General features: G+C 34.3%; 1 protein-coding gene across 2 annotated transcripts in view; it reads right to left on the bottom strand.

Moving 5' to 3' along the window:
• Positions 1-13137, bottom strand: part of SEPSECS (Sep (O-phosphoserine) tRNA:Sec (selenocysteine) tRNA synthase) — a 41995-nt gene that overhangs the window by 20182 nt on the left and 8676 nt on the right. For both annotated transcript variants that reach the window (XM_070262531.1, XM_001497563.7), the window contains 5 exons: positions 12719-12873; positions 10512-10630; positions 10033-10191; positions 7433-7586; positions 3501-3603 (listed from right to left, as the gene is read on the bottom strand). In XM_070262531.1, coding sequence (XP_070118632.1) covers positions 3501-3603; positions 7433-7586; positions 10033-10191; positions 10512-10630; positions 12719-12807 — 624 coding nt within the window. In that variant the 5' untranslated portion in view covers positions 12808-12873. The remainder of the gene's footprint in view (positions 1-3500; positions 3604-7432; positions 7587-10032; positions 10192-10511; positions 10631-12718; positions 12874-13137) is intronic.

The following is a 13137-nucleotide window of genomic DNA, read 5'->3' as shown; positions in this document are numbered from 1 at the left end:
GGCTCTGGAGTCACACTAAACTAGATGGGCCATTTTGTAGCTTGGAACCTTGGGCAAGTCACTTAATCCTACTGAGTTTGCTTATTTGTAGAATGGAAGTATACCTTAAAGTGTCAGGATTAAGTTAATAAACTCTAAAAGTCTAGAAGCATCCCTGACACATGGTGGGTACTCAGTAAGTGGTATATATTACTAATAAGAACCACTGAGGTGAATTAAAGCTAACTTTAATTTTTTAGAACGTCATGAAACAGCAACGAGCACTCAGTGAGACCCAAGGATTTATTTGGTTTAAAGCAACAGTGCCACCACCTCTTTTTGTGAGGGCCAATTTAGGAAAGTTGGAATGTTTATGTACTGCTTTTTTTTCTTTCAAGAAATGTCAATTTTAGAAAGTAACAGTATCTGCAACAATACAATAGCTACATTTAAAAAATTCATTCATCCATCTTATAGTGTTATTTTCTGGTTAAAAATTTAGTAAAACCACCTCATGAACGAAGAGAGGTGATGACAGAGCAGGGTATTTGTGATGTACAACTCCAAGAGCACTTTTCATACTGTACCCTGGAACTCATCTTCTTTTAGCCTTAATCTCTTCAAGTACACCACCAAATTTCTAGTATTCAAAGATACGTTGTGAGCACCAAAACACTGAGCACTTCTGGGGTAAGTATAGAATATATGAGTAAATGTTAAAGAACTATTTAAATGATCATTATGAAAACTCTGTAGGCATGCGGAGGGCAAAGAAATATAATCTAAGTTTATATTTAAGTTTAAAAATTAAATGTAGTTTTTTCACTAAGTTTAAAGAAGTTAACGCTATATGTACACAATGACTGTAACTACGTAAAAAAGCAATAAATATAAAAAGAGAAAACAGTGGACACGGAAATTATTAATTTGTTAGGGTAACAGGCTTATGAATGATCTTCTACTCCTTCCTCATTTTTCCAAACTTTTAGTAATGCTGATGACTTTTAAATGAATTGAGGCTGTGGAAAATTACAGAGGAGAAGGAAAGACAGAAAAGAAGGAGAAGGAATAAACACGGAGCACTGAAATAAAACGTTTTCCAAGATTTCCAGCCTAGAGAATTGTACAACCTTCCTCTGCCACCACTCAAATTAGATATAATCTCATTTAGAATTGTGATGAAGCCTTAAAAAGTTAAGGAATAATAAAAAAGGATATCAAGAAAATGCTAACTGGTTTTCTCCAAATATTTTAAGAAACCCTGATATACCACGCCTACAATCCACTCTACCCCTAGACTTCTTATGTTATGTAAACAAATCTATTTCCTTACTTGTTCAGACAATTGAAATTGGGTTTCTATTACTTGCAGCCAATTACATCCTAAGTGGTACAACTTCTGAGTAAAGAAAACTAAGCAAATTGGCTGTTACTATCTCATATAAACCACATTTTTATTGGAGATGATATTAGTACACTCAAAATGATATAAAACAAAAAAATTTGCTAGATAGGATCTGCTGGGCTAAGGAGCCTTTGCCACCACCTTGGAGGCCACAGATAATCCATGAATAACTTATGTCCACATAATAACAATCACATGTATGTCAAAACTGAATATGTGATTAACATCATTATGCACACAAATTGTATAACTCACATCATATGTGGATATATATCCATATCCTAATATAATATGAATAATTAATCATTTTAAGTAACTATAATACTTCATTTATTCATTCACTTTTTTGAGTAACTAGTTGTTGAGAGTCAATTATGTACTAGGTACTGTCCTAAGTATCTTGTGTGTTTGTGTGTGAGAGGAAGATTGAGCCTAAGCCAACATCTGTCGCCAATCTTCCTCTTTTTTTTCTTTTCCCCCAAAGCCCCAGGACATAGTGGTATATCCTAGTTGTAAGTCATTCTAATTCTTCTATGTGGGATGCCGCCACAGCATGGCTTGATGAGCAGTGTTTAGGTCCGTGCCCAAGATCTGAACCAGCGAACCCTGGGCCTCCAAAGCAGAGCACGAGAACTTAACCACTCGGCCATGGGGCCAACCCCTGTCCTAAGTATTGAGGACACAGCAAACAAAACAAGGTCCTTGCCCTAAAAGAACCTTAATTTTAACTACTGTCAATAACTAGACAATAAACAAATAACCTATCAAGAGGTGATAAGTGTTATGGAGAAAAAGAGCAAGAAGCCATTGATTTTAAGAAGCAACATTATTTTACACACCACTAGGTTAAAAAAAAAACATTGCCAAACTAGTGTTATACAACACCAATGATTGTGAGACATCCCAATTCCAGAGATGTTATACTGTAGAAAAATGTGCACCTTAAAATCAATGAATATGATAAAACAGGAAAAGAGGGATAAAAAAATGCTGGCAAGGAAGAGGGAGGTGTTATTTAGATAGGGTGTCTGACAAAGTCTCACTGACCTAAAGTGAGGTAAGAAGCCATGCAACTCTCAAGAAGAGCAATCATGGGAGAGGGATGAGCAAGAGTAAATGCCTGGTGGTGTGGCATGTGTGGCACCACGGAGGAAAAGAAAACAGACAAGTGTGCCAGGAGAGAGCAGGTGAGAGGAAAAGCAGTAGGAAATGAAATTAGAAAAGGTACAAGGCCTGAATACACAAAGCCTTACAGGCCATGGCTGTGACTCTTATTCTGAGTAGGATGGAACGTCCAAGCATATTTTCAAAATAAGAATTTAAAACAGATGACCAGATCTATTTGATGCTTATAAAAATAAAATAAAATCATAAAATTTCTAAAAACCTGCCAATTCCACAGTTACATGCTAGAATGTTTATAAATGAAGTCATTTCCAGTCTAGGATAATAAGGTAAAGCGATTCCTTAAATATTAAATATAGAACAAATCATCAATATAGTTTTAAAAACTATATAATCTATGTCTATGTAAAAATCTATATAATGTACTATGATCTAGTACATTAGAAAAATGAGAATACTGGTAATGAAGTGTTCTCAGAAAGTTAAAAACTAAACTACTAAGTATTTCTACGTTGATTCTGACCAAAGCTACTAGTCCAATTACCACCAGACTACCAAAGAATGATGACTTTTACTGAATGAACACTGCATGCAAATTTCTTTTTTCTTTTTTTTTTGAGGAAGATTAGCCCTGAGCTAACTGCTGCCAATCCTCCTCTTTTTGCTGAGGAAGGCTGGCCCTAAGCTCACATCTGTGCCCATCTTCCTCTACTTATTTTATATGTGGGACACCCACCACAGCATGGCTTGCCAAGCAGTGCCATGTCCACACCCAGGATCCAAACCAGTGAACCCTGGGCCACCAAAGAGGAACGTGCACACTTAACCGCTGTGCCACCTGGCTGGCCCCTGTATGCAAATTTCTAATGCTCCATGAAGTAGAGGGTGCTAGATAACTGCTATTACACTAGGTTATAATAAAAAAAAAGTAATAATCCCATAATATGTTAAAATCCATTTTTTCTTGACATCTCTTTTTAAATTCTCTTACCTGCTGAATGAGGTGCATACACTTTGAAGACTGCACTCCATAAGCATTGTTGACTATGTGTGGAATGTCATAATTAGCACAAATCACAGCCAGTTGTTCTACTCTATAAACATAAATATTCAACAGAAAGACATATTCATACTGTGCTTTTAAAAATTACGGAGTGAAAACTTTTTTAAAATTTAACGTACACTGAAAAAAAAATGACAAAACTGAAACTTCTACTGCAGTATTTTAGCATGTAATTAGGCAACTTAGAAATACATAACAGGCACTTTAGAATAAACCTAAAAAAGTATTAAATTAATGCTACCAATAAGAAAATATGTATTTATAAAAATCTATATAGATGGTAGCTTTTAAATCACCTTAAAATTTCCTATATAAAAAGAAGAAGCAAATTATTTATAATGACCCCTTACAAGGTGGTGTGCTCATTTTTAAATGCTTTTGGTTGCTTATCATACTAAAGGTAATATCTGCTAAATAATTAGCATATCTTGAAATCTTAAGAAATCTCATATTAAACATCTCACAACATAAAAAATACATTTTTAAATAGACTTTAATATATTAAAAAATACAGAACATTAAAATGTTTCTGTACCAAAATAACTAACATTTTCCAACAACCTGGATACTAAGGAATCTTTTAAATAGCTGCTGGTTTTAAATTCACTCTTACTTTTTCATTTGACATTCTCCATATTAAGGCAATCTGAAAGTCTAACTTTATGCAAAGTAAGGTAATAAATTTCAATTAGAGCATAATAAATACACTCATGAGTCCCTTAACAACAGAGTTACGTTCTGAGGAACGCATCATTAGGTGACTTCGTTGTTGTGCGAACATCACAGTGTACTTACACAAACCTAGATGGTATAGCCTACAACACACCTAGGCTATATGGTACTAATCTTATGAGACCACCTTTGTATCTGTGGTCTGTCGCTGATCAAAATGTTGTTATGCAGTGCATAACTGTAGAAGTTCCTTCACAAAACCAAATATTACTTGTGACTGGGGTCATCTCTAATAGAAATGTCTTTACACAATGAAGCTAAAACTAAATTCTGTGATTTAATAATTGTTTTTTGCCTGAGGAAGATTCACCCTGAGCTAACACCTGTGCTAATCCTCCTCTCTTTTTTTAGTATGTGGGCTGCCAGCCCAGCATGGCTGCTAACAGAATGGTGTAGGTCGTGCCCAGGAACCAAACCCAGGCCAAAGTGGAGCACACCGAACTTAACCACTAGGCCAGCAGGGCTGGCTCAATAAAATTCATTTTTAAAAAATTTTCTTTCTAGGAGCCAGCCTGGTGGTGCAGCGGTTAAGTGCGCACGTTCCACTTCAGCAGCCCAGGGTTCACTAGTTCGGATCCAGGGTGTGGACACGGCACTGCTTGGCAAGCCATGCTGTGGGAGGCATCCCACATACAAAGTGGAGGAAGATGGGCACGGATATTAGCTCAGGGCCAGCCTTCCTCAGCAAAAAGAATAGGATTGGCAGCAGATGTTAGCTGAGGGCTAATCTTCCTCAAAAAAAAAAAATTTTTTTTCTTTCTATAATATAGTTTGGAAGCAAAGTATTTTTATACAATAAAAGTTCTTTTCTACAAAGACCTTTTTCAAATATACATTACATAGTTTTATTATCTATTTATGCATAATACATCTTTTTCTAACAGATGTGCATTAATTCTTTAAACTACAAATAGAAATAACATTCTGTTCATCTGTTAGAAGTTTTTGATTTGCTTCCTTAAAGTTTTATGAATTAAAACTCATTTTATCATTCATTTTCATAAACCTCAAAATCAACACAGGAAACCTTTCTAGGGGCCGGCCCCGTGGTCGAGTGGTTAAGTTCACGCACTCCACTTTGGTGGCCCAGGGTTTTCCCAGTTCGGATCCTGGGCATGGACATGGCACCGCTCATCAAGCCATGCTGAGGCAGTGTCCCACGTGCCAAAACTAGAAGGACCCACAACTAAAAATATACAACTATGTACTGGGGGGCTTCAGGGAGAAAAAGGAAAAATAAAATCTTTAAAAAAAAGAAAACCTGTCTGTTACTTAAACTAATCAAATGTTGTTTTTAACAAAACAGACTTCTGGAATACACACAAGTATTTTCTTCATAAGATAAAAGGCACTTTCACATGTTTGTGTTCTAATAAAAGCATTCCTTAAAAACAAACTTCCTTGAAAGTAAAGCACCATAATAACATAAAGTACTATTGTAAAAAGGAAAAAAAAATCACTTGTGAGCAGTTTAAAATATTCTGAATTGATCTAATGTGCTAATATTTAGTGTACGTATAAAGGTATTCAATGAAAGGCAAGGAGAGGCAGAAAAAATATTCTCCATGTGAATCCAACTGTTTTCTAACTTAGAAGCCAATTATAGGTGTTTATCAGTGAGAAGAAATGATATCCTTCTTTTTTTAACATTTCGTTTGACTGATTTTGCCCCACAATACTCTGTCCAATTAATTAATAAAGACATATATATATACACACATATATATACACCCATTCAAATTAAGACTATAAAGGAAATAAGGTTAATGTAAAGAAATTAAAATGTATTTTAAATTTAATAAAATCAGAAATTCAAATGTATTACTAACAACTGTGCATCACCATTTTCCTAAAGTTCATTCTTATTAGAAACATTCATTACATAACACCACTAAAAAGTGGCAAATGAGAATTTTGCTGATTGACAAAAACCTTATAATTTTTTCCAAAGGAGATAATACATGTAAAATATTTAACACTGCACCAGGCAGACTGTAAACATTCAAAAAAAGTTAGTCAAAATGAAACAGAAACAAAACTATCCTCAAGGACAAATAATCTAACAAAAATATCCATATGCTATTTTTGGAAATGTGATTTACTTCTATCACATTTGACTTTTAGATATCAAAACCATCATGAAGAAAGTATAGAGATGTTTAATACTTTAATACAAATTTAAAACCTGATTGGTAATTAATGAACAAACAACTAAAATATATGCAATATAATCTTAAAATAGAATTCACAGACTCATGAATGAAGGTAAATTTTCAACAGCATGGTTTTAAAATTGTCTCATATCTGCTTATAATAAAATAACATGCATTCGTTACTGTTGAATTATGTGATTCTATGAATTAAAACCAAAGTATAACTTATGCTACAGAAAAAGTACAAAATCAATGTGGTTTTTACAAATTATTAGCATTTCTGTTCAAAATGTTAAAATGAAACAGACCTGCTGTCAAAAACCAAACTAATAAGTAGCATTATTAGATCTAAGCCTATTGCATTTTCAGAATGAAAATTTGAAGCCATCTCTTAGAAAACATTTACTTTTTTTCTTTTTGCTTTTATTTTCTTAAATATTTGCATTTTTCTCAAAATGCAAAGACAACCTCTGTATATACCTAAGCGTACATCTGGCTTCCAATTAAAAAGAAAATTCAAAGGACAGTAAATAATCCTGAAATTTTCTATTTAACATCTGTTAATACTGATAGTGCCTATACATGAAAACTAACTGTAAGATCAAAGAAGTGGAGATAGGAATGGAAACATGTAAATCCAACATTTAGCTTAGAAACTTCTACTAAATAATGAGGAAAAAGATGCGAAGACATCAGAAACAGAAAAAAAAAGCAAGAAAACAGAGACGTTCCGCATCTACTTCAGAGATACAGGGATCTCCACTTGACACTAACAGTTTTTCCTTCTTCTATATCAAATTTTTATTTTCCTAAGCCATTATGCTGCTTCTCCACAAGGTCAATCCATTCTCTTACAAAAGTCCATGCACCTATTTACTGTCAAATGTTATTTAGGCATATTTGAGAATTAGTATATCTGCATTTTATACAAAAGACTGATGAGCACCTAAAGGACAATATTCACAAATCATTTACCTATCAGGCACCCTTGGAGCAAAACAGGATGTAGTCGAATGAACACACAGAACGTAATCAGGCCCAAGTTCCTGGACTTTAGCCTCCACTGCTTTCAGGTCTGTGCGCAGCTCGTCACCTTCTAAAACGTTCTCTATCACCACAGGCTCAAAACCTAACCAAGCCAACCAGAAATCAAAATGTTAATGTAAACTAAAATGAGGGAAGATCCTGGAATTCTAGGAAGCAGTGCTATTCTGCACAAAAACTCCAAATATTTATTTTAGTTGATGAATCCTCCTCTAGTAATAAAGACCTGGCTCAACACTGGTATGAGTCAAATGCAGGTCAAAATAATGTGAAGGACAACTAGAAAAGTAAACCAACTCATTCTCTGGCAACATGTAAGTTTATTTTCAAGTTCACTTTATTTCAGAGATGGACAAAAATAATAATATAATTCAAGTACTGAAACAAATCACAATCATTGGCTTCATGTTTTACCTCTAAAGAAAAACATAACAAGTTTCAGTAGCGTAAAGATCTCTAACCCATCTCATAGCTTACAAGGGCCTTCTATAATCTAAATATAAAAATTGTTTTCAAATTTCCAATTGAATTAGTACACTAATTCAACTGGCATATGATCAAAGGTCCACCCAAATAATAACTATTTAACCTTGTATGGTAAATATTCAGGTATCTATAAACTTACGTTATACAAGAAATATATACACTAGATAATGTACAAAGCACTTACATAACTAAGTACTTTGCAATACTAGTAAGTACTCACAGTAAAAGTAAAATCTAAGTGTTTAAGTCCTAGAAATTTGGATAGAAAATAAACGGGAAATTCTGCACATAAAGTTATGTAGTCACATCTGCAGCCTTCCCAAATACCAAATCTATCAGCAAGCTAGATTCACGGATTGAAGAACTGTAAGGGATTTAGAAACCATTTAGCTCAACTCACTCATTTCAAAGATAAGGGAGCCAAAGTTCAGGAAGATTAAGTGGCTTCCCCAAGGTCACACAGCAGTTAAAGCAAAGTTAAGAGCAAGTAGTTTTCTTTTGTGTTTTAGAATCCACATCAAGTTGTCTGCATTCTATCTACAGAAACATAAAACCTCAGCCTCTATAAAATCATCAATTCAAATATATTGGTTCAGAGATGTCTAGTTTTTACACCTGTACCTTCACAGCTATTAAAACAAAGAAAACTTTACTTAAGTAGGTAGCTTCCTAAGGACAGCTAATTTTCTATTATTTCTCAAATTCTCTACACGCAACCCTATTCTTGCTTTCAAACAATTAAAATGCAAGCTTTTTTAACAACACAACTATCCTGCTTCCTAAGAATATAAGCTATCCTAAATAAGAATGAACTGTAAATTGTAGTCCAAATCATAACATCTTTTAGAAAAAAGCTTCCAGTTTTTCAATATGGGAAACTTTTCCATAGTGTGATTATCAGATCTTTGGTTAACAGGATGTAAATTAAAAGACAACTTTATGCCACTGAAAATAAGTCAGTATGTTTTTTAAAAGTCCATCAGTTTCTGCTATATGTCCTTATTATGAATCCCTTTACATGAATTTCTATAGGATTATTTGTGCTGTTTAATTAGAGCTCAATATTGCTCATTTCATACAACTGACTGAGGCCATTCAAAAATAACCATAAATTCTCAAATTCGACTTAAGCAAGCCAAATATTAAAACATCAATTTAAAGTTTTTGTCTCATCTATACTTAATGATGCCTACATCCTTGTACTTTGATTCATGGTAATAATTCATGTATACTCCACTCATGTATAGATGACAAACATTCCTGAAGCACCTTTTAAGCTCCAGGGATTATTGTTGGGCACTTCATATGTCATCCCATTTAATCCTCAAAACAATATCATGAGGCAGGCAACCATATGCCCATTTTAAAGAATAAGGACATACAATCCAGTAATTCCACTTCTGAGAATATACCCAAAAGAATTCACAGCAGGAACTCAAACAGGTATTTGTACACTCCTCTTCACAGGAGCGTTATTCACAACAGCCAAAAGGTGGAAGCAATCCAAGTGTCCATCAATGAATGAATGAATGGACGAATAAACCAAATGTGGGATATATATACAATGAGTTATTAGTCAGTCTTAAAAAATGAAAGTAATTCTGACACAAGCTATAACATGAATGAACCTTAAAGACATCATGCTAAGCAAAATAAGCCAGTCACAAAAAGACAAATACTCCATGATTCCACTTATATGAAAAACCTAGAGTAGTCAAATTCATAGACACAGAAAGTAGAACGGTGATTGCCAGCGACTGGGAGTACTAGGGAGGGGGAGTTATTGTTTAATGTAGAGTTTCAGTTTAAGAGGATGAAAAAGTTCTGGAGACAGATAGTGGTGACAGTTGCACAACAACATGAATATGCTTAATGCCACGGAACTGTATATTTAAAAATGGTTAAAATGGTAAATTTTGTTAGGTATATTTTACCACAATAAAAAGACAGAATAGGAACAAGTTTAGTTTCTTTTCCATTTATCTACCTCTATATAAAAAGTTTGAATTTTCTAACTGTGATATATGCCACTTCTCTTCTTTTACCTGCAGTGATCATGGATTTAAAGCAGGACTTCTGGTCTATTCTTGGCCATATAATATATTTCGCCTTTGGTCTTTTGTGTCTTAATGTCAAGAAACACAGAGTTAGACTCATACCAGTTGCCATAGGAACTACAAAGCAGTTGCTCACTGTATGGACACCTATGAATAAAAAGTAAAAAGTAAATTAGTCATTCCATTGTAAAACTGCATCCTTCTAGAAGAGACGATATACTTCTACCAAATAATAAGAGTTGTAGGCTTATTGCTTCTTCTTCTGTACTCGCTCTCAGGAAGCTCACTCCAAAGTCATCCTCCAGGCTTATGGCTCTGATTTTCCATCTTATTCTAAACGTTTTACATATATATGTCTTTTCAGAAGCCATTTATATCCTTTTTGGAAAGAAGCATTAATAAAAGAAATTAGGCAAAGCTGTCTGTGGCTGGTCAGCCAAAAGTATTATGATTAACACAGTACATACCAGCCAACTTTATGATGTCCAGGACCAAAGAATTGGTAATTTTGTTCAAAAGGCTAGAACCTGCAGCTTTTGGTTGCACAGCAGAAATATCACCCGATCGTCCAATTCCATGAATGAACCTAAGCAAAAAATGGGCCAATAACTGGACAAAAATATTCAGTGTTCTAAGTAACCCATCATGTAAGTATACAAATACAACAACCAAAAAAAGACCAGAAGCAATACTTGACTATTGTAGATGCATTTTATCAACTATTAATAATACGAAAATACCTTACTTAAACTGAAATGAATTCATCAGTTATGTTGTGGTAGCTAGTCTCCACAGATGGCCACTACCAATTCCTTTTCTCCCTATGCCCATATGCTACTCCCACACCAAGAGGTGGAGTCTAATTCCCCTCCGCTTGAACCTGAGCTGGCCTTAGTGACCTGCTTGGCCAGGAAGAATCTAGCAGAAGTGATGGTGTGGAACTGGTGAGCTAGATCACAGGAAGCCTTAAAGCTCTCCACCTGGCCTCTTGAAGGCCTTGCTCTTGGGGGCTTCCTCTGACAATCTAGCTGCCATGCTGGGAGAAGCCCAAGCCACAGGGAGAGGCCACCCGAGCTTCCAGCCATCTAAGTCAGAAAACTTGGATAAATCGCCCAGTTGAACCTTCAGATGACTGAACTCTCAGGCAACATCTGAGAGCAACTACATGAGAGACCTAAAGCTATAATCACCCTGCTGAGCCCAGTTAACCCACAGAACTATGAGAGAGAAAAAGCATCAATTGTTTTAAGCCACTAAGTTTGTCATGCAGCAGTAGAAAACCAGAATATACACACCAATAAATTCTCTTTCTTTTTCCCCTAACCAGAGCAGTGGGCTCATGGGGATGAGTTGATGTTTCAAATACTGCCTTAATTTTAAAAGACCTATATGCTCCCTTAAAATTAGCGCACAAATCCACTCGTTTTAAATTAGATGATGCTATACATTAAAGATACCTCTAAATACTCTTCAAAATCAAAAATCTGTTTGTAATTTATAGTCAGATTGGAAATTCTCCACACTAGAATTATCACAGAACACTAGTGTCACATTTCATTACCACTGAAACCTCGTGTACAAAGTATTTTACATATATCATCAACCATGTTATCAGCCCATTTTTAACCATGAATTTCTCATCTAAGTTATACATTCATCATTAGTTTTGACTGCAATTTTTTAATTGAGATTTAATTGACATATAACATTATGTTGGTTTCAGGTATAATACAATGATTCAGTATTTGTCTATATTGTGAAATGATCACCACAATAAATCTAATTAACATACATCACCACACATAGTTACAAATTTTTTTTCTCGTAATGAGACCTTAAAGATCTACTCTGTCAACTTTCAAATATACAATACAGTATTATTAACTATAGTCACCTGCTATACATCTCATGACTTATTTATTTTATAACTGGAAGTTTGCACCTTTTGATAGAACTAGAAGTTTGATGGTTTTGATTGAAGTAAAATTTTACTATCCCTAGGAAAATTTCATCATGATTTAAAATCATGGAAGACAGGAGTGTTTTAAGAGTTTATCTATATTTCACAGAAAGGTTGGAGAACAGAGAAATCATCATATTTGGAGCCACTATCAGTTAAACGGTTATCATAATTGATGAAAAACTTTCTGAAATAAGGCAAAAGAAAAAAGCAATTTAATAATCTAAAATTAAATTTAATAAAACTTTTCCTGCATCTATTACAACAAAGCAAGGTACTTATAAAATGGGATTCAGTTTAGATGCAGAAAAACAACCTTTTAAGGTTCTACCTCTATATAATTCTCTAAAAAAAAATTTGCAATGTTAGAAAAGAAACATGGAAAACCATAAACCTTAACCTATTTTAAACTCTTACAACCAAAGAGGTTTATTAGGTTAAACATTCTTATCAGAATATATAGCCAGTATCGTTAATTACCCAGAACCTGACAAGGTAACAACCATATACAACTTTACTCTACTGTCTTGAAAAGCACCTGCTCAGATAAATTGTTTCCATCGCCCTGTTTCCTCTATTTTAGTGAACATTTGAATAGGGAAAAAGCAGATTATAAACGGACATTTTATAATTTAATATGATAAATACTGCCACCATTGCTTTTAACCATAAAGGAAAAAACAAATGTTTTCACATGCAACTTGAAAAAAATACCTGTAATGACGCCGAGCAACTAACGCAGATGCCACTCTCCCTTCCCTTTCTCCCACACCACAATTGCCCAGGAAATTGTTGCTATCCATGATTGCAAGTTCATGTAGAAAGAGTTCAAGTGTACTTTCATCCCAACCATCCTCTGGACACTTGCCCTTAAAAAAGAAATAAAATACTATAACTATATTTAAGAAAACCAATAATCCCTAGAGCCCTATTTAATGCATTTTAAAACTTTTTAACGTGTATTTTGCCATGCTCTTTGCCTTTCTAAAATTCAGATATAAATTCAGCACTATGAAGAAACCTCGAATAGGCAAAACGTTTGTGTTACGTTACGTTACAATTATGTACAGATTGTGAAAAGTGATGATAAATGCACACGATGAGATTTACTCAGGTTTTAAGGTGCAGTAAGT

This window comes from Equus caballus, chromosome 3, assembly GCF_041296265.1.
Source record: "Equus caballus isolate H_3958 breed thoroughbred chromosome 3, TB-T2T, whole genome shotgun sequence".
Lineage (NCBI taxonomy): Eukaryota > Metazoa > Chordata > Mammalia > Perissodactyla > Equidae > Equus > Equus caballus.
Note: the sequence above shows the minus strand (reverse complement) of the source record. Positions and strands in the feature narration are given on the sequence as shown.